General features: G+C 32.7%; 1 protein-coding gene across 4 annotated transcripts; it reads right to left on the bottom strand.

Annotated features, from left to right (window-relative positions):
* Positions 1-18,559, bottom strand: LOC118198417 (adenylate kinase-like). Of its 4 annotated transcripts, none has more exons than XM_085826963.1 (7): positions 18,425-18,443; positions 13,344-13,452; positions 13,118-13,243; positions 9,500-9,545; positions 7,867-8,057; positions 4,460-4,627; positions 1-1,059 (listed from the first exon to the last, which is right to left on the bottom strand). In XM_085826963.1, exons 3-7 carry the CDS (start codon positions 13,232-13,234, stop codon positions 838-840), a joined length of 744 nt encoding a protein of 247 aa, XP_085683089.1. In that variant the 5' UTR covers positions 13,235-13,243; positions 13,344-13,452; positions 18,425-18,443; the 3' UTR covers positions 1-837. The 4 variants fall into 4 exon arrangements, with proteins under 4 accessions (XP_085683089.1, XP_035225974.1, XP_035225975.1 ...); XM_035370083.2 differs by lacking the exon at positions 18,425-18,443 and adding an exon at positions 18,389-18,413; XM_035370084.2 differs by lacking the exon at positions 13,344-13,452 and having other exon boundaries at positions 18,425-18,559.
* Between the last annotated feature and the right edge of the window lie 6,436 nt (positions 18,560-24,995).

The raw sequence follows: 24,995 nt of genomic DNA, 5'->3' as shown, positions 1-24,995 counted from the left end.
TAAAAAATTAAATCTTGTTATTTTTAATACATGATATGTTTTGAGTCTTTCACATTTTAACACAAACAGCAACAAAGCAAAATATGCAAAAATTTACAAGGTAAAAAGCTTCAAAATACAGTGCATAAAACTACTCTATTTTGAAAAGATACAATTCTATTTCTAGTTTTAAAATATGAATGCATATTTGCCTGAGAAGAATATCAAGAACAATTTTTAAAATCAGAGATTGAATAAGTTACACATTAGTTTGTATATATATGTAATATCTTAGAAATAAATTTTAGCTTATTTTTAAAAAATAGGGTTATATAGATGAGTATTTTTCTAGTAATAAAATATGTACACTATAGTAAATACCTTTCAAGGAAAAAATTACAATATATCAAAATTCGGCAATTCACTTAATAAATTTTTCAAATTCGGACCTCTTCCAATAGATTAAAGTAGTCAATAACTGCTGCTTTGTACAAACGAAGCATTTTTTCCTTGATCATAATTTTTTAATAACTTAAACCATTAGTAAAAATATGTTGCTCAAATTATTGGCAGGCATTACACATAAATCATAAAAAAGTTCATACTTTTATGAAAATCTCATGATTTTAAAAATCATAAAAGTATCAAATATACTAAGCAGAAAGAGCAATATAGCTCCTAAAGTCCAAAGGTGAGACCATTATTATGTACATTGGTCCATCATCTGCTTCCAATGTTTAAAACTGATTTTTTTAACATCTCTGATTTCAAATAGAAGAATCATCTTAATATTAAAAAATATGTGTACTATAAGGTAATCAATCATACAGCCAATTTGTTATTCGAACATTTTCCACATCACATGAAAATAACTTTATCTTTGGACTTGGCATTTATGAACGTCCTTCTAATGTTTTCAAACACTGTGTTTGCATCCAAAGATGCATCTATGCATGTGTGGATACCTTTCTGTTTATAATAGTCAACAAGAGGCTTTGTTTGCTTGTGGTATGCTTCAAGTCGCTTCCGTAGTGCTTCTGCATTATCATCGGATCTCCTGATCAGTGGTTCTCCAGTTTGCTGAAAAACAAAATACATTTATTGAGAGCTGTGAAAATAAACATATCTTAATTTATAATATAAGTTTTGATTTCTGTATGTATTTCTATTTAAGCATGTACACACTTCTAGAAAACTAACAATAATTCCTGTAAATTGTTTCATTCTAATTACAATCAAATAAATTCTAGTCAGAACTACACTGTCATTAATTATTCATATACATTTTTACTTCGTAAAAATTTTCTTAAAATATACATATGGACATATATTCGAAGAAGTCTTACTTTTGACTAAATACAAAGTCTAACAGAAATATGTATACACACTTTAACAAAAATTCTTTATTGTATGTTAGTACTGAATTTAATTATAGGTTTATATAATCATACATATGCTAGGTTAGGTAAGACTTAATATAGGCCATTAGCAGCTGACACATAGCACAACAGCAAGTGATTGCTTGAACAATGAACACTAGTCAGTGTATCCACAGAGGTTAATGCACCTGCTGCTGTAATTTATTGATGAAGGACCTCCAGCATATCCAGTTTCTTGTGTTACATGATGCTCTTCAAAGTCCCCAAAAGCCACTGTGACTCACTACCATGTATCAAATAATATCATCATGAGAGTACTAATATATGTTGAACAAACACCATACTAAACAAGGTAAAGATAATTCAATTATGAAATCAATACGTGTACCATTTTTTAAAGTGTACATACATTTTTATAATAGATCGCATACAATACCAATATGTTGCAGTGTAATATGGAACTAGAAATTTGAATGTTCAAGTACCACAAATCATGAAAAAGATTTAAAAGTGCAAAACTTCGTACATTTTAATCATTTGAATCCTAACCTGAAGTATCATTAAGCACTTAAATTCAAAATTTTTGAAAGAAAAGTTTTACTGACATCAAATATAAGCATTCAATTAAAAAAATAAATAACACAACAAATGTTGCAGTTTCAGTGGTATTTGGATGACCAACATCACCTTGAGTGCAGCAATATTTTAGTATCCTTGTAGAATCATTATTATTTTAGCTGGAGACATGAAAAATGTTGAATGCCCTCACGGAAATTCACACCCTGGACCTCTCTAATATATGTTGAGTATGCACTCAATTACACCACAAAGGCATGCAGAAAGAAGGGAGAAAATACTTCATGTGCTACCTAGAGAAATGTTCCCATTAAATCTTATATTATGTTTATCATTATTTCGACAGTGTGATATTAACAGTGCCATTTATTATTAAAAATTTCAATGAAAAGTTATAAAACAGCCCTTGGATGGACGGCTTGTCTGTCTGATGTGATTCTGAACAGAACAGAATAAAAATAGCGAATTATAGTTAGTAGTGGCTCTTAGTTTATATAAGAATGATTCTAGACTAGGATTTAAAAGAATTTTTTTAATTGTAATTTGTACGGTGCGAGTTTAAGGAACTTAATGAGAATGAATAAGTTTAATAAGCAGTGGGCACTGTACATCATTCAAAGAATAGGAAAATGATTATTGAGGGGGAAAAAAAAATCAGGTTTTCAAAAATAAACTAGAGGGCATTTTATAATAAAATACAGTAAAAGAAATCTATAAGATAAATAAAACAAACTCAAAAACCTTTTTATATTTTAACATTTACAAATATTAGAGATAGAAACAGAAAAAGGTATAAAAATGTCCTTCTGTATGCAGAGAAAAATTGAATGAAAAATGGTTTATAGGTTACTCTGAACATTCTTTATTTATAGTAGATGGCAGCTCAACACAAACCAGTCCATATATTTTAGCCATGTTTAGTTTTTTAAGACCCTCATTTTTTAAAAAGAAATTTCTATGTTATTTTTTTTTTTTTTTTTTTTTTGGCTGTATGTTAATCTTCTTATTCTATTATAAATTTTTACCTTGAAATCTTGCCTAAAATCAAATGGCGAACCCTAGGTGTGGCCAGACTGGGCTCACCAATAATCTAGGACAACTGAGAGTCTGTATTCTTTGTTTCTCCACATCTCATCGGTCAGTTCATTGATAACAATGCTCGTTTCAGCACTCTTTTCGAAGCTCTAGTCAATCAGTGTGCCACTTTGGGCACACCCACAGAATTAAAATGATAAATGCTATCTTCACAAAATTTTACTTGTGAAGGCCTAATTACACTGCCTAGCTTTTTTTTTTTTTAATCTCTGACTTTCAAAGTTAGCGTGCTGGAAAGGGTTAAAGCAGAACTGAAGGGCTGTATATCATTACATGAGTGAAGCATCACAGAGGATCAACTGCTACCAGTTACTCCATATATTGCTCAAGACCTTTACTTCAAGCAAATCAAAAATTAAACTTTAGTTCATCCTGTTAGAACATAACTGGTGTTTGGTTACTGCAAACCATATGCATACATTTGATAAAAATAGTACTTTACAAATTAGGGTAGATTTTCTTTGTTTGCAGGACTCGATCTGACTTTTCTCTCTCCGATTATATTTATAATACTTGTAAATGCTATAATTAATGTTAAATTTTTTAAAATTTACTTAATAGGTTCCTTTCCTGTATCATAAAATGCCCTCAAGTATTTCTTTAACATCTTTCCCACAGAATTATTTCCATAGCCTTTTACTGTATGAGTAAGTTCGATTCACTATTACAACTAAAGAACCCAGAACTGTCTAATTAATTAGATCTAATATATATAATCTAAGAAATATGTGTTAATTGGCTGTTTTATAATCAGCAATATTTCTATTCAGCAGTAAAAAAAAAAAAAAAAAAAAAAAAAAAAAAACTATTATTAATTAGTTTTAGGAAAGAAAAAATCTAAGTGAATTTTCCTTAAATAGGATAGATTAGACCAGGGTTTCTTAAACTTTTTTCAGTCGCAGCCTTCAGGACCCCATAAATTTACAAAAAATTTTTGGGACCCATAAGTATTGTGCAAATCTGACACACACCTGAGTGAAACTGTCAATTTTTTCATTTGTACTGTAATATACTATTGCAGTTTTAGGTCATTAACATTAATTTCTAATTTTAAGACATAGAACAATGTGAAAATTTTAAATAAGTCACAGACAAAATGACTTTGCATCCTTGCTTTGCACGTTTTTACAAAAAGAATGCGTCAAAACGTTTCCTTTTTTCTTTGTCTGCATAGCCTTATCTTTATCTATTTTCATATACATTGTGTAAAAATATTTGGTAATTGTAAAATTATTACAATAAGTTAAAGAAATATAAAAACTGCTAAAATTTTTAGCGAACCCCAGTTTAAGAAACCCCGGATTAGACCACTAACTCTTGCACAGTTCAAGAACAAACTACAGCGGTAAATATCTCACTATAAATCCATATAAATGTTATTTCCAATTACATACCTTTTTCAATAAATTAAAAAAGAATAAGCTACTCACATCATCAATCATTGGCTTCTTTGGAGGATGGAATTCTTCATGATAAGATCTTCCACTGGGAGGATGAATTAATCGACCCGTAATTCTCCGAACCAGAAGACTATCATCTATACCAAATTCAATGACAGAATCTAATTGAGTATTTCTTTTTTCTAGAAGTCCATCCAGCTATAAATTCAAATATTTATATATAACATAAATATACATGATACGTTAAAAGAATTCCACTGCTTTTTAAATATTCTAACAATTTAAAAAGAATGCAGCAAAAGACAATTACGCAGCAAAAACATAAAAAAGTCATTACACTTTTAAGACTCAAGAAAATAGCTCTATAAGCCATTAAGAGTACTTATGAGTACTTAACACCACCAACTTAATAAAAACTGCTAAATTTTCAAAATGTGCATAACTTTCATGGAGATTCTTAACGTTGTATTCCAAGTTCCAACAGTTTTTATAACAACTTCTGATATTGTTGCTTTAAATTCCATCAAGTACACACTTGTGAGATTTGCATGCAATGGAAGAAACTGCAGTAAAATGTCTGCAGGAATATGATTTTTAATATGAGATTCCACCATTTAAAGCAACTTGGATATACTTTGGAATTCAATATATGGGTTCTGCATGTTTTGACAGAAAGGAACAATGTGAACCATACTTCCACAGCCTCTCCTCACTTGTTGACAAAATGAACCTAACTGGATAATGTCATAACTGGAGATGAAAAATGGGTTATGTATTAACAAAATAAAGCTAGAAGCATGGAAGTGAAAAAGAAAAATCTATAGCAAAAAAAAATGAAATGTATTTAATGCAAATATTGTTATATGTCTGGCGAGACTGCACAGGAATAAATTGATATGAGCTTTTTTCACATGATCAAATAATTAATGAGAAATAGTGTGAGCAACTCACCCAACTTAGAGCTCAAATCCAAGCAAATTGTTCAAATTTCATAAATCGAAAATGGAACATCTTTGACCATGATAATGCTAAACCACATATAGCTTAACAGACACTGCAAAAACTTCAAGCACAAAAATGGGAAATCTTCTACCACCTGCCCTATTCCACTTACCTTGCACCTTCAGATTTTCATCTGCTTTGCTCTTTGTAAAATAAATTTAACAGTAAAAAAAAAAAAAAAAAAAAGAAAGAAAGATTCTTTGAAAGAAGTTAAAAACTACCTTACAACTTCCTTTGAAGAGAAACAATGCAGTTTCCACAAAGAAAACATTCAAAAATTTGTAAGACATTAGGAGACACTTATTGAAAATGATGAAGATACATTAATGATTGATAAACACCATTTTTGGAGAAATGAGCTATAGTTAATTTGGTTTCAAACTGGGCATGAACTTTTGCAATCACCCAATATCTTGTAATTTTAGCATAAAAAATTCACAAATACAGCTATAAAATTGCAGGTAATGACGTAGTAAATGATCTACTACACTTAGTTGTAGCACTAAACTTGATTGTTGTTTTAATAATTCCTTTTCCGATCATTTTTGGCATATTCATATTTAAAACATTTAAATGGCTCAATCTAATAAATAAATAAATAAATATATGTTATAAACTCGCATATTTCAACATTATCAAACAGTTTTATCTTTTTATGACATGGTGATGATGTAATATGTGATCTGCTTTTAGTTGGTTGTGGTTTTAACCATTTCCTTTTTTTCATTATTTTGTTGCACATTCAGATTTAAAAACATTTTAGTGGCACTATCTAATAAATATGTGGCAGATCACATATTACATCATTACCAAACTGTTATCTTTTTTATGAAAAAATAATTTGCTTTAAGAATATATTTTCTTATTAAGCATTAATAAACACTGACTATTTATAATATGAATTCAGAAATTCCATAGCTGTAAACTTTGATTTTGTTACAGACATCTTTTTCTGCCAATATAAAAATTTGCCAAATGACAGATTTTGCAAAGATCTGAACTATATAATAAAAGATAAAAAAATTAAGCTTTGCAGAAAAGTGACTAGTATCACCTTCTATGCCAAAAATCAACTTTAATACAATGTAGAATTTCGCTTGCTTTGGGAACACAAACTAGTTCCTAACTCCTAACAGACATAAAGGGAATTATCACTGTGTCTGAAGTACTTAAAAATTTAAAGAATTTTTTTATTTTAGAACTTTTAGACATAAATGCACTTCTAGTGCTAACAGAATCAACCACAATTTGTGGCAGTGTAATTAAGGTAACAGCCCAAATTCATATTTAAAATGCAGACTAAGAGGCAAGGACTGCATCATTAAAATTAAATTTAAGTTGGCTCAAAAGCTCTAAGCAGCATATCAAATCCAAATGTTTGCAGCAATAACACAAGGCCGAATAATTATGAACTTATCAGAACTGGCAGGAACTATGTAGCATGGCCACGAAGGGAAAGAAATATGCTCTGTCTAACAATCCTAAAACCTCAGCTTAAATATTCTCTAACTCAATTTACATTCTGGTGAGGAAACAGAAAAGAGAAGTCATAGTAAAGGCTGAAATTATAAAATACTGATTACTTTAAATAACAAATCTCATAATGCTATACCCACAAAAATATTTAAATATTATAACTTGGAGTATTTCTTGCTAATTTGCATATATAAAATACTTCAAAATATTTTTAAGTAATTCTATGACTCATAAGAAAATTAAATATATCTTAATAAATTGCTTGATTTTCATTAGTTGATTGGAATGCACAGATTATTTATCCTTTGTTAATATTTATATAAATGCTTTGATTATGTTAATACTAACATTTATCGCATAACAAAATTACCATATTAAAATATGCTATTAGAAAATATTAAAGAAACAATGATAAAAAGGTGTTAATACTCAGTTATAAAAAGGTTAAGATAATATGACATTTTTGTAATCACTCTTTCCGGAATTCCTTTTTATTCACATTTATTGTAATATTCCACATGACTCATGGATTGCTCACCAATGGCCATAAATTTGAAGATCTCTGATGTTTATAGCCTTTGATGGGCCCCACTGACATTCAATTTAATTGTAAAGTCAAAATTTACTTCACTGCAGATTTAGGCGATTGACTTTCAAAATGGCGACATTACAAAATTAAAAAATATGTAACTTGGTTATACAGTAAAAATTATTTTAAATTATTTGCATGCGATAAGTAAGGAATCTAACAAGAATAACAATGAAGTTTTGTAAGGAAATACAAAGTTACAGACACAGTCTGTTTGAATTAACTTTCTAGTACACATTTTCACCAAATTATATTAATGATCATATATTACCAAATAAAATACACTTTTTCAGATTGGACAAGTGTAAAAGGAAATCCCTCTACAAAAATCTATTATGAAAATAATCATATATTATCAAATAAAACATACCTTTTCAGCTTGGACAACTGTACGAGGAAATCCATCTAGCAAAAACCCATTACGACATTCAGGCTTGTCCAAGTTTCGGTCAATGAGATCAACAACCAATGAATCACTGACTAGTTTACCTTCATCCATTACTTTTTTCAATGTTTTACCAAGTTCTGAACCAGAGGCTACCTCAGCTCGAAGCATATCTCCTGGAAAAGGATTAAATATCAATATATCCATAAAAATGTTGAATTCTCTAAAATGGTTTAAAAAGTTATGGTAAATGTCATTCTGATAAATTATTATAACAAAAAAAAAAAAAAAAAAAAAAAGACTGCTTAATAAACTCATGGCATAAAACATTTAAACTACAGAATATGCAAAGAAGTGCAAGTAGTACGTTCCAACAGAAATATTATTCCTAAATAAAAAGGTTTCAAATAAACACTCAATATATATAAGTTTATGCAGTATTTACAGATTCATAATAATCATAAATTTTATTTTGTTAACAATAAATTTGCTATTGCAGTAAAAGAACAATTTACTTTTATTTCTAGAGAAAACTGTGATAAGTTCTAATTAATTATTTACAAATACTGAAACAAAATTTTTTTTAAAAGAGAAAGGCCTTCAAACATTATCAATTTAAAAATGAATACTATTTGAGTTTTGTTGAAGCACATTACTGAAAATATTTATTCTCAATCGTAAATGCCACCAAATATGAAAAACGTGTAAGCAACATCCATTATATGTATATATAATATATATATTTTTACGTGAAGATCAGAGAAATGCAGTAATGCTTTAGTTGATCAGATGTATTATGTATGATTCTAGACAACTCTTCTAATGCTCACAATCAACCAATAATATGCAATGTGTTTGTACAACAGAACTATGCAGTTATAGGGAATTATTAATACATCATAAACACAGACAAAAATTTATTCATCCTTGTTTTAAAGACATTAAAAATTTGAAAAAAAAATTTAATGTAAAATGCTTAGTTTAGTAACTAATACTGTAGCAAGTACACATAAAAATTGGAATCTTGCTTTTGAAGCCACTGAAAAAGCTGAGACAAATTTAAATGTAAAATGTGTAGTTTTGTAACTAACAATGCAGCAAGTATATAAAATCAAGAAAGAATTAAGAAACAAGTGTTGCTTTATATTTTATAGTCGTTCAGCATATATATCTAATTTATCGGACATAGATTTTAAAATATTAAGTGTTACTGAGCATGTTATTCAAGCCATAAAATAATTTGAAATGATCTGATAGTTCGAGTCAGTTTCAATGAACTGCTTTAAATATATTAATTATAACTATAATATGTAACTCCTTTAATGGCTATATAAAGATGGCCTTAAAGGCTAATTTTGAAGTAAATTGCGGAAAAGAATTTAGATGCATAAATAAATTGTCAGCAATCAGTCTCCAAATATGCAGCAAATTAAGAAATTGGACATCCCACAGGTAGTTCAGCAATTAAGAAAAACAGTGGGGAACAACTGCAAAAAGGTCATGTACTGATGTATACTGTCAGGTTAGCCTATCATTAAGTACAGCATTTAATTTGAATAGCCCAACAAAAACTAAAATATATCAATAGCAGATCATTTTAAACTATGTTCAAAGTTACCTGTTGCAAGATGACAAACACAAAATTCTTCCTTCAGACGAGGAGCCTAAAAAACATGAATTAAGATTAAGAATTAATTTTCCTATTACAGAACACACATATAATGTTATTTTTTTCGGGGGGGGTATTTCTTCTCAGCTGTAACACTATTAATCAGTACAGTAACACATATTTTAAGGACAAAATTAAAAAATTTGGTGTTTTCAGATGCAAAAGCAGTTTTAACATTGGATAAAACTGTTGTATTTGACATATTTTTCAAGTACATATAATTCATGAACAGAACAATACCTATGAGCCATAAAGACAGCTAATTCATAAAGGGCCACTTTTCATGAGATGTGAATAATCATAAAGTACCAAAAATACAGCCAATAGAGCAAGCTTTAACAATAAATGATTAAATTTTCATTTAAAACAATGTTTCTTTAACCCACATGTTATACCTTCCTGATAGCATAGAAGTAAGTAGCCACCTTAATTACGATGCTCATAAAAATATTTAAATCAAATAAATGTAGACAGTACTCCTTTTTTCTTTTCTTTTTGAAGATATTTAAAAGTAAAAACAAAAGGCTGCTTTACTTTTTTTCAATTCAGTGAATGTGGTAAATCTTTTAAATCAGACATGAAAGCTAAATTGATTACAATTATGAATAAGCAATGAGTGTGACAGAATAATAATTAATTATGTAGTAATATTATGAGAACTGATTAAGTATGATTTTGCTAAACTAAAAAAAATTTACCACTACTGCCATAAATATTTATATATAATTTATTTTTATACACATCATTTAAAAATAACCCAGCCACTTGCTGCAGAAAAATTTTTAATTATTTTTTTTTTCATTTTATAATAAAAAAATAATAGAATGATAAAAAGTATAGTATGAGTAGATTGAAAACTTTTATGGTTTTGCTGCAGTGCAGTATTCATCTTATTTCACACCGCTGAAGTTTAGAGCTACAGCTTAAATAAAATTAAACAATTAAATTATAAAAAATGGCATACATTGAGTACATCTTTTTTCAAACACTGACAAGCCAAAATATTACGACTATCCCCACATTTTTCAATGAAGTCTGGATGACGTGGGGGGGGGGCACGTGATTAAGTGGGAATGGTTTTAAGTGCTGGTGGGGAAGGTAAGAAATCATTTTTGCGAGTGATGGAAAGGGTTGCTGATAGAAACGAATTTGATAGATCGCAGATTGTTATGGCCCGAAAACTTAGAAAGAGTAATAATAAAGCATAAAAATGAATTCCAATGAATGTCCTGGCCACCTAATTCACTGTGACCACTTCTTAAGACATTTGGTAGGTGTCTCCAGTCATCTACCAAGAGCTTTTGGCATCCATGCCAAGATGAGCTGCAGTTGTTTTGCAAGCCATCGTGAAACACATTATAGTAGGCCATAATATTTTATGTTATAATGTTTTATGTGAAACACATTATAGTAGGTCATAATCTTTTGCCTCTTCAGAGCATTTTGTAACTATTTTCTAAATTTGAACAACATTTTCAATACAATTCTGAAAGTGCTGAGAAAGCATTTCATGTATTTTTGTAGTCATAACTGTAGTAATTACACTTTAATTAGAAGACTTTTTTAAAAAAACAGTTACAGGTTAACGCAATTTAAGGGTACCTTTGGATTATCGTGAAGTTGTTGTTTCATTTATGGTAATTAAATGTTATGGAAACCCTAGTATGACGTGATTGGCTGTGCGATTGCAGTGAATTTGACTGATGGAAAAATGTTTGTTAGATGTAAGTTAGGCAATACGCTGTGCATTGTAAAATGGCTGTCTGGTTGAGGATACTTAAAAAAAAAAAAAAAAAAAAACTTCACTGGATATAATTCAACAGAATTATAAGTGTCCTCTTTGTACAAAGGAAATGCATATGGTCGAATGTAAAGATTGTTCAGACGGCTTTGAATGCGTTTGTCGCAAGAAAGGTTCCATATAAAGTGTTCTATTAGAAAGAGAACATGGTTTGAGGAAAGTTTTTGGATGCTGTTAAGGAATTTTGTGCGCCATGGACTGAAGACACAAAAATTTCTAAATAATATAAGTAAATATTTCCTGTAGCGCTTTAGATGCTACAAGATGAATTTCCTTTTTTATGTTATTTCATTGTTTAATTTAAAATGTAGTTTATTGGGATTATATATTTTTTTGTTTGGCTCTAGTGTAGAACTGGATGCTCCCTTCACTTTTTAAGTGAAAATAGATCGATGTGTATATGGATATTGAGTTTGTGCAATTCTTTGACTTGTTATTTTAGCTTTGTGTAGAGGCAATTTTTGGATACCAAGTTTGTGCAATTCTTTGACTTGTTATTTTAGCTTTGTGTAGCAGTGATTTTTAGTGCCAAAATCGTCACTACATAAAGCCAAAATAACAAGTTAAAGAATTGCATGAACTCGATGTCCATATACCGCCAATTTTTGCCAAGGGGCACCCGTAAATATACTTTTACCCAATTACATAACTGATACATTTTAATTAAAAAAAAACTGAGCTAAAGAAATGACAATTCATTAAGCTTGGTCATAATTTGATTTTAATATATAGTTATTTTAAATGGTAATTTCTCCGCGTTAATAAGTTTTTTAAAAATTGAAAAAAAGTTCAAATTCTATCTTTGTAACTTGTTTAAAATAAAATTTTACTCATACCAGTTTACAAAAGTAAACTTTAAGATCATGCTATTGAACAGGCTGGTCTTATGGGTATTTTGATAATTTTTGCCATGTTTAACATAAATGTGAACCACCTACCTTCAGGAGTCCTACATGGAGGCATCCCTTTCCTTAGGTAGGTAGTGCTAGCATACTTTGGTACAATCTAATATATATATATATATATATTTTATTTTTTTATTTTTATTTTTTTATTTTATTTTTTTATTTTTATTTATTTATTTATTTATTTATTTATTTTTTTTTTTTTTTTATATATATAATCATGAATAACATACAAGTAATTTCTACATAATATGGTCATAAGGTAAAATAAAGGCCTCAGAATTTTAAAGTTATAGAAAAAGTATACTACTCTGTTTTTATATCTAAGTGAAATGAAGTTTAAAAAAAAAAAGGCTCAAAATTTTAAATTTACAAATTGCTTTTATCTCTAAGCAAAATGTAAATCTTATAATAATAATTGATCAAAAACATTAGATTATATGCTTATTAAATTCTTAATACGGGATTCTAATTCTGCTGTATGCGAAATTTCCACATTTTTCAAATTAAAGCAAAAACCATAGGCAAACCACATAATAAACAAGCTGCTTGTGTTTGTTATTTATTTTAAATTAGCAGCTTATGTATTAACTTCCAACCACAAAAATAATAATAATAATAATAATAATAATAATAATAAAAAATAAAATAAAAAAAAATTGTATTTATTTATATCTTAAGTGACAGCTGTTGACTACAAATATAATTATACCTTATAAATAAGTAAAACTCTTGTTAAATTAATAATTTCTTTATTACTGAATTAGTTAAAATTCAAAAGGAAAATTTCTGAAAGGATACTGCATTAAATTCAAATCTCATTGAGAAAATATGGTTTCTTGACAAAAATATTACACACACCTGCGTTCCTTTCCCAGCACCTGGTGGTCCCAAGAGTACAGCATTGATACCCTTGTCTCTTGATGTGGAATCAATATCTTCTTTAATATCTAAAAGTGGTGCTGCTACAGGTGCCATTATTTACAACTGAAAAAGGGATAAATATGTCTTAAAGATTAATAAAACCTGAATCAAGTTTTTATAATGTTTAATTACTTATACCTCTTTACTTAAAAAATGATATTACCAATGATGATTTATTTCTAAATCACTACATTTTAGTAACTTTTTAACGTCTACTTGGTACCAATGGCTCCAGGCACACCTGACTTGTACATAATCAGCTGTAGTTTCAACTGAAAGATGTTTAACAGAAAGGTATCCTTAGTTATTTTAAATATTTTGCTTTCATGTTGTCTTTAATAATCTAGATACCAACCTAAACCAACAAATTACTACCAAACTAAAATTGATTCTAATTAATAAACATCTTGCCTTTATAGGGAAACTCAAGTTGTAGTATTGTAAAACAATACTATTCTGTTAAAGAAGTACTACTATGATTTTTTAACCAGTGGCAGATTACCAAAGAAATTGGCCCTGGCAAGTAAAAAAAGTCGGCCTAAGGCCCTCATATGAAATGCCATTATACATATAAGTTACTATTATCATCATCATCAACATAAAAAATAATTTGGTACTATTCAGTTTTGAGGGCCGTAAAAAATCGCCAAACTATTATTGATGCCAGTGCTGCCAAAAATAAGAGTAAATAACTATCTAATATTGATGTTTTAATTTAAATGAAAAGCTAATTTCATATAATACATTTTCTTATTATAATTTATATAAAAAAGGCTAAACATGATTAAATGGAAGCATAAGAGTAAATAACCATTTCAGATCATTATTATAATTTATATAAAAATTGCTAAACATAGCTGAATGGATGCCTGCATCGCTATTTAGCTACCGAGTTATCGCTAAAGCATAATTTCATCTCATTGGTTGTTCAAACATAATTTTCTATAATGAATGATGCCTTTTCTTTGAAAAATTCTCAGTAAAGTGCAGAATCGCCCACTTACTTGTTTGCCGCCTTTTACAAGGGTAAAAAAAAATTGGATTTTTGTCAATTTTCTTTGACTTTCTAAGTGAAAATACGTCGTTGTGTACATAAAGTCAAACGTGTGCGCAGTGTCATTCTTGTGCATTTCTGGGATTTTTTTTTTTTTTTTTTTTAAGTGAAAACAAGTCAATATGTACATGGATACAGAGTATGTACAATTCTTGAAAACGCATTAAGCAGTGGATGATTCTGCACTTTACCCAAAATTCTATTGCAGACTTTTTGTCATGGGCAATTCCCAAATTGTTAAATCCATAGGATATCAAAAAAGGATTTAAAAATTAAACTAGTACAGTCAAAAGTCGTTAATCCGGACTCGTCGGGACTTCGGCAATTCCGGATTATCGATTTTTCCGGATTATAGATCATCAGTTTAAATCTCGTAAGATGGCATGCAGAAATTATAAAATTAAAAATATTAAACCGTAATTTATGAAATAAAGAACAATTATGATCTAAAGGGTATCAAAATTTGCAAAAAGAAAAAGCTTAATATTTATTTGTTTACTTAAATAAACATTTCTTTCAATGTAAGTTGTTTAAGTTTTGCTTCGTTTCATGTGATAATCCTTTCTCTTTAATTCTATTAAACAGACATAATTTCTTGTTCAGTTACAAAGTTCCGCTGTTCAAGTCCTATAATTGCTGTGTCAAGAACACCGACTAATTTGTCAATCGAAATTTTTTCGTTTTCAATAACCTCTGTTACTTTTCTTCGCTATCGGAAGCGAATTATAATGACGAGGAACTTGTTTTAAATCATATCAAAGACGGAGCATATCGAGATGAAATACTACATTTGGTAAGGAATTATAAGCCAAATAAAATAAAAACATCTGCCCTGAAGATAAGGATAGTGCTGACAAATAACTTCCAATTCATTACGCGCCCGCCGCGCGGCGTCCCCCCCCCCCCCGCCGAGCAGCGTGAAATTGATAAACAGATTTCGGATTTCAAAACATACTTTCGCTTTAGATCCTTTATGTATTAACAAATATATATCGGAAATTCTATTTGATATAATCGAAAGTTTAAGCTTACTTTTATAAAATTGCTCTTACAGTCTGAAAAAAATAATAAGCCGGATCCAATTCGAAAATTAAGGAACAACGCAATCATCAACATTAACTGAAATAGATAATTAGATAATTTTAGCTTATACGTCCATTATACATAAAACGCGCATGCGAAAACGTATTCTGCACTTGCGCACACTCATATGCGCAGTCGTAAAAGGTCTTACGCACACGCGTAAACGCCTATGCACATGTGTCAACGTGGCGCATGCGCAGAAAGTTTTTAGTTTTGAGGTCCGGATTATAGATCATTCCGAATTAACGGCTTTTGACTGTACTTCAATGGCATCTTAACATAAATAGAATGATATAAAGTTATGCAATCTGAAATCAGCGCGTACGCTAGATTTGGTGTGCTGTTAAATGGGCGTGTTTGCTAGATTTGGGGCTTATATTTTCGCTGCAATTTTTTTACGGTCCTCAAAACGGAATAGTACCAATAATTTTATAAAATAAAAATATATCTTTGCAGAAAAGTAATACTTTATTTCACATATATAACAATATATAATTATCAACACAAAACAACAGTTAATTCATAATTAGCCATTTAAATATTTTTTAATTCTGGGTGTCTAAGCAAATCTTTCCTCAATTATATATCCAATTTTGGTGAATCTTCGGATTATGGTAACTCAGCGATTTTTTGGCATTATATATTAAACATGTAAATAATTTTTCTCATAAAATAGAATGCACAAAAATGCAGGAAAATTTTGTGAATCTTTGAAGTCGGTAAAAAGGACATGTATGAAATTACCTGATCACTAAAAAGTATATATACTATGCAAGCTTTTATATCTTCAGCTTGCATATACTCTTTCTAAGGATGAACATTTGCACGTGTAAATTAAATAAAATATGCCAGAAATTACATTAATTTTCTTTTCCCTCTAAAATTATCCATTATAAAAGTCACCACAAAATAATCTGTGGCTGGAACTGTGTACTTCTCACATTATTGCTAAAGTCCTAGCTAGTAACCTTTATCGCCTTACCAAAATGTCGCCAAACTACCTGTTACCATATTCCAAAGATTAGCCTTATGATCATATTTTTGAGCAATGGGATAATAAGATATTCTAGCAGAAATAAAGTGTGCACCGAGTTTCAATAAAGATCTGAAAATGCCACCTGGGAGAGCTGAGAAAGAAGAAAAGAGATGGCTTTAACCCGAGTCTAGAGATACATATAATACAGATAGTGCGAGTTAACTGGTGCACTTAACTCATAGAATAAGTTATAAAGTACAGTACAGGTAAAGTAAGTCAAATCAAACAAGATGAGTACTAAGTATGGCCATAGGCCGTTTACAATGATTTAGATCATTTACATCATAATCATAGACCTTATAACACGGTTGTTAATACTTGCAAGGTTAGCATAAAAATTCCGAGCAAGCCTGCAATAAAAATATTTCAGTTCTTCAATGCCTAATTCATCATGAAGTTTTTTATTTCGAACATACCAGGTCGAGTTGGTGATATAGGACACAATGCCTGCTGTAACATTTTCCTACATGATTTGCATGAATATGCCCAAAGCAGGCAAGCATAACATAGTATGAGACGCAATACAGTTTTATAAATAAGCAACTTGTTATCTATTGAAAGTACAGTGTTTCGAGAAATTAAGGGGTAAAGAGTAGCTTTACTAACTGGAAACTTTTTAAGAAAAATGTTATGTGTGATATGCTTTTGAGTGAACGTATTACTTGTACGCACTTTCCCTCACGTGCAGGGCTGTCTTTCAGAATCACTTGTGCCAATTCGATCATTCGAGTTCATAGATCGACCCGAAGTCACTCCCACCTGCCGGCCCTATCCGTCACTGTGTTTCACAGTTAAATTGCCAATTTTCACAAATTAGCTTAAATCACATCTTTTAACCATGATCATCCAGAACACACAGAGCTTAAAATAAATAAAGAATCTAAGTTTCCCCTACAATGAAGCCATGAAATGTCATGACAGTTGTGTTGTAGTTGGCCGACTCCTCTTTGGTTTTGTTTACATTTTAACTGGTGCTGTTTATTTGTCAATAATTAATCATTAAGTTTATAAATCTCCCATTCTTCTTTTAATATGTAATCTGAATATTTAGAACATAGAGAACGAATTTGTAAACATCAGCTACATTGCTTGCTGACATTGAGACCTACGTTACATTTTATGTACGCACTGGCTTCACTTCCTGATATGGGCTTACTCCAGTTACCACAATAAACACTCCAAAATAAAGTGGGAGTCTGTTTTTATGCTATTTCATTGTTTGATTTAAAGTGTAGTGTATTGAGATTATATATTTTCTTGTTGGCTGCTCTTTTGACTTAAGTGAATATAGTTCGATGCGTACATGGACAAAGGGGGTGCGCAATGCCTAGTTTGTGCAATTCTCCGATTTTTTTTTAAGTGAAAATAGGTCGATGTGTACATGGATAAAGTCAAGGGTGTGCAATGACAAGTTTGTGCAATTCTCCGATGCTTTTTTAAGTGAAAATAGGTCGAAGTGTACATGGATACCGAGTTTGTGCAATTCTTTTTCTTTTTATTTAAGCTTTGTGTAGCGAACACAAGCAAAACAAAAAGTCAAAGAATTGCACAAACTCGGTATTCATGCACCGCCAAAATTCGCCACAGGGTACCCGTAAATATATTTTTACCCAAAGGTATCGGTCATATTTAAATGTAATGCTATCAACGTTCGAGGGATAGAGATATTGCTCAAGAGTCCTTTGACAAGAAGTTGTTACTTCACGGATGGCCATATTTAAAGTCCAACGTACGTCATGAATTTAAAACTATTTTGTAAAACGGTTGACGTCGAAAAGTTTTCCACTCTTATAATCATAGATAAATTTTTATATGGCAATTGAAGTTAAAGATATGAAACAGAAACAAATTTAAATAAAATAACAATCCCAATTGGATTCTGATTTTCATGCACAACTTTTGCTGTAATGGCGAGGAATAATTAATTATAAACGACTTTAAATAAATGAATGAAAGAATAACGACAATCTGCAATGTCACTTAACAATATTTTACGCCAAATCTGCTGTTAAATATATAACTTTAAAAGAGTTACCTGTTCCTGTAAATAAGTTACGTAAAATACAATTACCCGATTCCAGAACCACGTTTTCTCCCTCAGCTCAAAGGTCGATGCAACCGCTATTGCCAATTACAGAAACTAAAAGTCATATCATAAATTAGTAGTTATTTGGAAGAAAAATATCTCACAATCCCATTGCTTTGTATTGACTCGTATTTACGTCACATATCGGGGGGGGCTATGAAGAAGAGCATGCGCAGGGATTTGTATCTAATTGTACTGAAGTTTAACGATTTAAATTCAAACTATATGCAGTGCCCCAGACAGAAGGACAAAGTTGACCGAGACCACTGAATAGACCATACATAATGGTACATCCAACTCCACAAATTTTATCTAGATCGTACCGGGTGAGAGAGACTTGACACTACCAAGGCACCGTTAAAAGTCTCTGCTGAGCCTGAAAAGACCAAAGTAGAAACGGTTGTCTTATTCCTGTGAAGGCAGCTCTACATATCATTGGTGCTAGGCATATGGGTAGAGCGACTGACCAGCTCAGGGGGTGTCGGGTCCGATTAGCCGCGAGTAAGACAAGGGTAAGCGCGCTATGCTCATGCCTGAAAGCATAATTGCACGCGCCGTAGAGCTAGTGAAACGACCTGGATGGATGGTATTGTGACTAGAGATGCCTCTGAGACGTAACCGGCAGCAGTACGAATAGTTGTCAGTTTTTGAGAAGGGGCGGATATTAGGTCTTAGGGAAGCAGGTTCGTTAAACAGGCGTAGCGATCGCCACCTCAGTCGTTGCAATATGGTTGTAGCTCGATGTTGGCGGCAATGGATTACGGAAGAGATAGTCAGAGTCGTAGCTAGGTTTTCAGCGCTTAGGGACAATTGAAGATTTCGCGCCCGCTACTGCTTGCCAAGGATGGAAAACATTTAATTCTAAAATGTCGTAACATCAGTTTGGCGCCCCTTGGATTCTGCACCCGGGGACAGATGCCCCCTCTAGCTACGCCCCTGAAGATAGTATGGAAATTTCCTGTTATGTTTTTACCACCAATCCTCGAATTCCATATCACAGATTATGTTCTTACTGCATTAATATAATATTAACAAGACATAGTGCACAATAAAAATTAAGCTTTATTTAGGAACTTCGCGCACGCTGCCCGACAGCCTGCCTGTTTCGCTCTGCTCGCTACTCGTAAGAAACTTCTCCTCTAGGGTTGCCACACTTATCGGAGGGCGCAAGGCGCGCTCCTTATCGCCATCACCACAGAGTTTCCCCCCAGTTCCTTCAATGGCTATTCAAAGGAACGACATGGGTTATGAAATTATCTCAGAGTATCCGTGCTGTCGGGTATTTTTTTTATGATTACAAAATTAGAATATAAAATTAGAAAAGATCAAAATGCAATTCAATATATAACAAGGTATTGACACATATAATAAACATGAAATAACAAGAAATATGTTAAGATATGAATTTAAAAAAAATGTTTTAAATTGTTATGTAAGAAGCAAGTTTCTTAGGGAAGTGAACATGTCTTCCCGATCTGGTGACAGTTTGTGTCTTAGAGAGTTCGTTTGCAGATTTATTCTGCTGAACTGTCTTTAAGTCTTTATTTGTTTTCAGTTCAGGCAAATTAGAGTCCGAAAGCAAATAGACTGGTTTCACACGGTCTATAGACACAGTAGATTTCAGACCGTTAACATCAATTGTGAAAGTTTTGTCCGTTCTAGAAAGGACTTTATGCGGACCTGTATATGGTTGGCACAGAGGTGGCTTTACTCGATCGACACGTAAGTATACATGCGTACACGACTTTAAGGTAGCACTTACGTAACATTTTTCTTGGCAATGTGCAGATGTTGCTATTGGATTCAATTGTTGCATTCTATGCCTAAGATTCGTGATAAATTGTGTGTCATACGGAGATATCTTAGATGACGTTATCATATCACTAGGCAGCTTGAGAGTTGTGCCGTACACCAGTTCAGCACAAGATGACTGTAGATCTTCCTTTACGGCTGTCCGAATACCAAGCATAACAACTGGTAGTGTTTCAGTCCAGTTATTGGTCTCGTGAGCCTTGAGAGAAGATTTTAAATGTCGATGAAATCGTTCAACAATGCCGTTGGACATTGGATGATAGGCTGTTGTTGTGATTCTGTTCGTACCCAAAATGCGCGTGAATTCTGCAAAAAGTGCGGATCTCATTTGAGAACCTTGGTCTGTTGTTATGATCGATGGGCAGCCAAAACGAGATATCCAACAGTTGAAGATGGCTCTGCAAATGGTTTCCGTTTTCATATCCGGGATGGGAATGGCTTCAGGCCATCTGGAGAATCTATCTATTAGAGTCAAAAGGTACACATTGCCTTCTGATGGAGGTAACGGTCCAACGATATCCATATGGATTTCTGAAAAACGTACATCAGGAAGAGAGAATGTGCCCAGTGGTGCTTTAGTATGCCTAGTAATTTTCGATTTTTGGCAAGATTCACAGGATTTCACCCAATTTTTGATATGACGTTTCATATCGGGCCATACATAACGAGAACAAATAAGCTTCGTAGTAGCTGCAATTCCTGTATGTGACAGATTATGCAGATGATTAAAGATGAGTCTGCGAAAGGAATTCGGAACAAATGGACGAGGAATGTCCGTTGATATGTCATAAAGAATATTACCATCAGAATACTGGCACGGTTTAAATTCCAGTTTCAAAGATGATGTGTTGTTTTTGAGAAGGTCTTGTACCTCTGGATCATGCCGTTGAGCTTCCGAAATTTTTTTAAAATCCAAAAATGGATATTTTGTTATGGAATCAATTTCAATTCTTGAAAGAGCGTCAGCAACGACGTTTTTTGAACCTTGCACATGCCTAATATCAGGAGAGTACTGAGAAATAAAATCTAAATGGCGCAATTGTCGAGGTGAACATTTATGAGGGTTCTGTTTAAAAGCGTATATTAACGGTTTTTGATCCGTATAAATTATAAAATTTCTGCCCTCTAACATGTGTCGGAATTTCTTAATTGCAGAATAAATTGAAAATAATTCCCTATCGTACGCGGACCATTTCTGTTGACTTTTATTGAGTTTCTTAGAGAAAAATGCTATAGGTTCCCATGTTTGTTGAGACAACTGCATAAGTGTGCCGCCTATTGCGACGTCTGAGGCATCTACCCAGATGCTTAGCTGGGCTCCGGGAATAGGGTGTCTCAAAAGGGTAGCCTGAGCAATGGCATTTATGGCAGCAATAAAGGCTTGTTCAGCATTCTCGTTCCAATTTAATTGTGGGGATGAATCCTGAACACGAGAACGAGATTTCGTTTTATTAATATAGCCTTCTAACAATTTTATTAAAGGAGAAAGAATATGTGCTGCTTTAGGTATGAAACGTCTGTAAAAGTTAAACATGCCTAAAAATCGGCGAAGCTGAGTAAGAGTGGTAGGTTGAGGAAAATATAAAATACATTTGACTTTGTCAGGAAGAGGTTCAATTCCGTTTTCATTAAGTGAAAACCTAAGAAATCAATAGACGTTTGACCAAAGGTGCATTTCGAAACATTTATGCAAAGTCCATATTCCTGAAGTTTGGAAAATAAAGCTTTCAAATGCCTGCAATGTTCCTCAGGATCTTTAGAGGCTATGAGCAAGTCATCGACGAAAGCGTAAACACCTTCTAAATCCCGCGTGACTTCATCTATAAAACGTTGAAAAGTCGCGAATGCATTGCATAAGCCGAATTGCATACGGGTACTTTCGAAAAACCGAATGGTGTGCATATGGCGGTTTTGTGGATGTCGGCTGGGTTAATCGGTATTTGATGGTATGCCTTAATCAGGTCGACATGACTAAAAATTTTAGTACCGTGCAATGCAGCAGTAAAATCGGCTAAGCATGGAATAGGGTATTTGTCTTTTATTGTTTGAGCGTTCAATGCTCGATAATCTCCTACAGGTCTCCATTCCAGACTTCCTTTTTTTGGAACCATGTGAAGTGGGGATGCATAATTGCTGCTCGAAGGTCTCAAATGCCCCAATTGCATCATAGTTTGAAATTCTTGTTTTGCGATTTTTAAGCGATCTGGAGCCAACCGACGAGGTTTTGCAACCACAGGTGGACCTTTAGTTATGATATAATGAACGGTGTTGTGTTTAACAGGTTGGTTAGGATCTGGTAATCTAGTAATTGAAGGAAATTCTTTTAAAATTTTGTGATATGGTGTATCACTAAACACAGTTTTTACTGAATAAATGCTTGCATTTTTCACGCAACCGACAGTTTTAAACTGCGTTTTTGAATCTTTGATACATTTGTTTCTGAGATCAGGCACCAATTCAAAGAAATGGAGAAAATGTGCTCCAAGAATGGGTGTACTAACATTTGCTATAAGAAAAGTCCATGTAAACTGTCGTCTTAATTTGAAATCCAAAGAAAGTGTTTTTTGACCATAAACATGAATAGTAGAAGAATTAGCAGCGAAAAGTGTTTGTTGGGGAGAATTCCGTTTTTGAGAATTATTTGCTGGAAGTAAGGACATGTTAGAGCCGGTATCGACCAAGAATGAAAGGTTTGTTCTACGGTCACGAACGAACAGGCGACGTAAAACTTGAGGCAAAGAATAAGTCGCCTCTATTCTTTGCTGGTTTCGTTTCCCTGCCATGAACAAGGTTTTGTACATTTGTCATCTCTACACTTTTTCCCAAAACGTCTATGATACCAGCAAACAGAATAATCTCTCCTTTTGGAATTGCTTCTTTCCTTATTGCGATCTCCGCGATTTGGCGAGCGACCACGAGAAAGAGAAATGCGATCAATACGTTTGTTTAATTTTTCTATTTGTTTAAATAATTTATCCTCAAGAGACTGATCGACTGTGCGAGAAACGGCACAAGTCCCTGGGGTTGGATTTACTTTTAAAATTCTGTCGGCAATTTCTGCAGCTTTATCTACAGTTAAATTGGACACCGCTGCCAAAATAGACTGAACAGTCGAAGGCAAACGTTGAAGGAATAATTCTAACATTAAGTTATCAGGAACATTTAAAAATTCTGCTCGACGTTTCATATTTCTAAGCAAATCGGAAGGTTTTCGAGAACCTAATTCTTCTCCAGATAATAATTGGCGAATTTCTTGCTGAGAAGATTCTCCTGAACGATTTATTAACTCAGTTTTAAGCTTTGCATATGGATCAATAGGGTCTGGTTTCATAAGTAAATCCCGTACTATTGATGCAGTATCTGGAGGAAGATGAGCAACTATATAATTATATTTAGTAATGGATTCTGTGATAGGTTTGGGGGTGGCAAGAGCAAAAGTACTTTCACACATAATAAACCATAAAGATGGGTCTGATCGGTTATAAACCGGAATTTGGACGGCATAAACATCAGACATTGTGCAAGGTTTTTAAGCCAAAATAAAAGGAAAAATTTAACTAAAGAAAATGAAATTAAATGATAAGTAGAAAACAGAATTATAAAATGATCTATAATTACTACTCATCTGTGATCCGGAGGACGAAAACCGATGTAATCCATTACTTCTGGTTTGGAGATCTTGAGTGATGGCTTGTAGTCAAAACCGAAAGTGCTTGAGAACTGTTCATACGATTTAACACAGTCCGGGTTACCATTATGGAAATTTCCTGTTATGTTTTTACCACCAATCCTCGAATTCCATATCACAGATTATGTTCTTACTGCATTAATATAATATTAACAAGACATAGTGCACAATAAAAATTAAGCTTTATTTAGGAACTTCGCGCACGCTGCCCGACAGCCTGCCTGTTTCGCTCTGCTCGCTACTCGTAAGAAACTTCTCCTCTAGGGTTGCCACACTTATCGGAGGGCGCAAGGCGCGCTCCTTATCGCCATCACCACAATAGTCTATCGTCGCGGAGGGTCAGGACAAATGAGCGTGAGGATCTCACAATAACAGCGGCCAATTCCACACCAACAACGTGGCTAGCATCGATAGCCACGATTCAGTCACCAGATGGTGATTCTTCCATACCACCAGATGGCTGAAAGATAGCATTTACTATCTTTCAGCCATCTGGTGGTATGAAAGAAAACCATTAGAAGACTGACCGATGCTAGTATATGCGGCCGACGTCTACCCCTGACTCCACATCATAGGCAGTGTCGATTGGATTTTTGCCGATCTCAGGCAAGCTGAAGTATGACCGACTGGAGACATGTGAATTTCAGCAATGAATTCTGATCCAGTCTCAATGCTGATGACCAACGCACACGCGTATTGAGGCGGCCAGGCCAGCGGTCCGATCAGGTATTTGTTATAGAGCAGCATATGGCGATTGAAGATGTGACAGTGTGAGGAGCGATTTTTTGGGACACAAGATCACCTCTAGTCGTCCTTTAAGGCACTGAGACGGCTCGTAGTTACGTGGACGACGTTTTAACACCGGTTGTACTACCTATGCTATAAAGGCGCCCAGATGCCATTTATCAGGAAGACAACGTTCGTACACAAAATGTTCGGCTCTCCCAACAATGTTTTCAAGAATATGACGTTCTCCCGTGGCTTGCCAAGTCAACAGACCACTCGCCAATCGTTTGGGACGTGCTTGGAAAGCAACTGCAGCCGTCCTGGAATAAT

The sequence above is a fragment of the Stegodyphus dumicola genome, chromosome 11 (genome assembly GCF_044657685.1).
Source record: "Stegodyphus dumicola isolate Sdum_Otavi_A_Nest chromosome 11, ASM4465768v1".
Taxonomy (NCBI): domain Eukaryota; kingdom Metazoa; phylum Arthropoda; class Arachnida; order Araneae; family Eresidae; genus Stegodyphus; species Stegodyphus dumicola.
This window is presented reverse-complemented; position numbering and strand designations above follow the sequence as displayed.

What these genes read in the sequence shown, in the direction of transcription:
- LOC118198417 (XM_035370084.2), bottom strand. Translation starts at nt 13,234, where the DNA reads ATGGCACCTGTAGCAGCACCACTTTTAGATATTAAAGAAGATATTGAT. An exon ending in TGTTTGTCATCTTGCAACAG is followed by an intron (nt 8,058 to 9,499) that starts GTAACTTTGAAC and finishes ATCCTTTTCCAG; the next exon opens with GAGATATGCTTCGAGCTGAG. An exon ending in AGAAGCCAATGATTGATGAT is followed by an intron (nt 1,060 to 4,459) that starts GTGAGTAGCTTA and finishes TTTGTTTTTCAG; the next exon opens with CAAACTGGAGAACCACTGAT.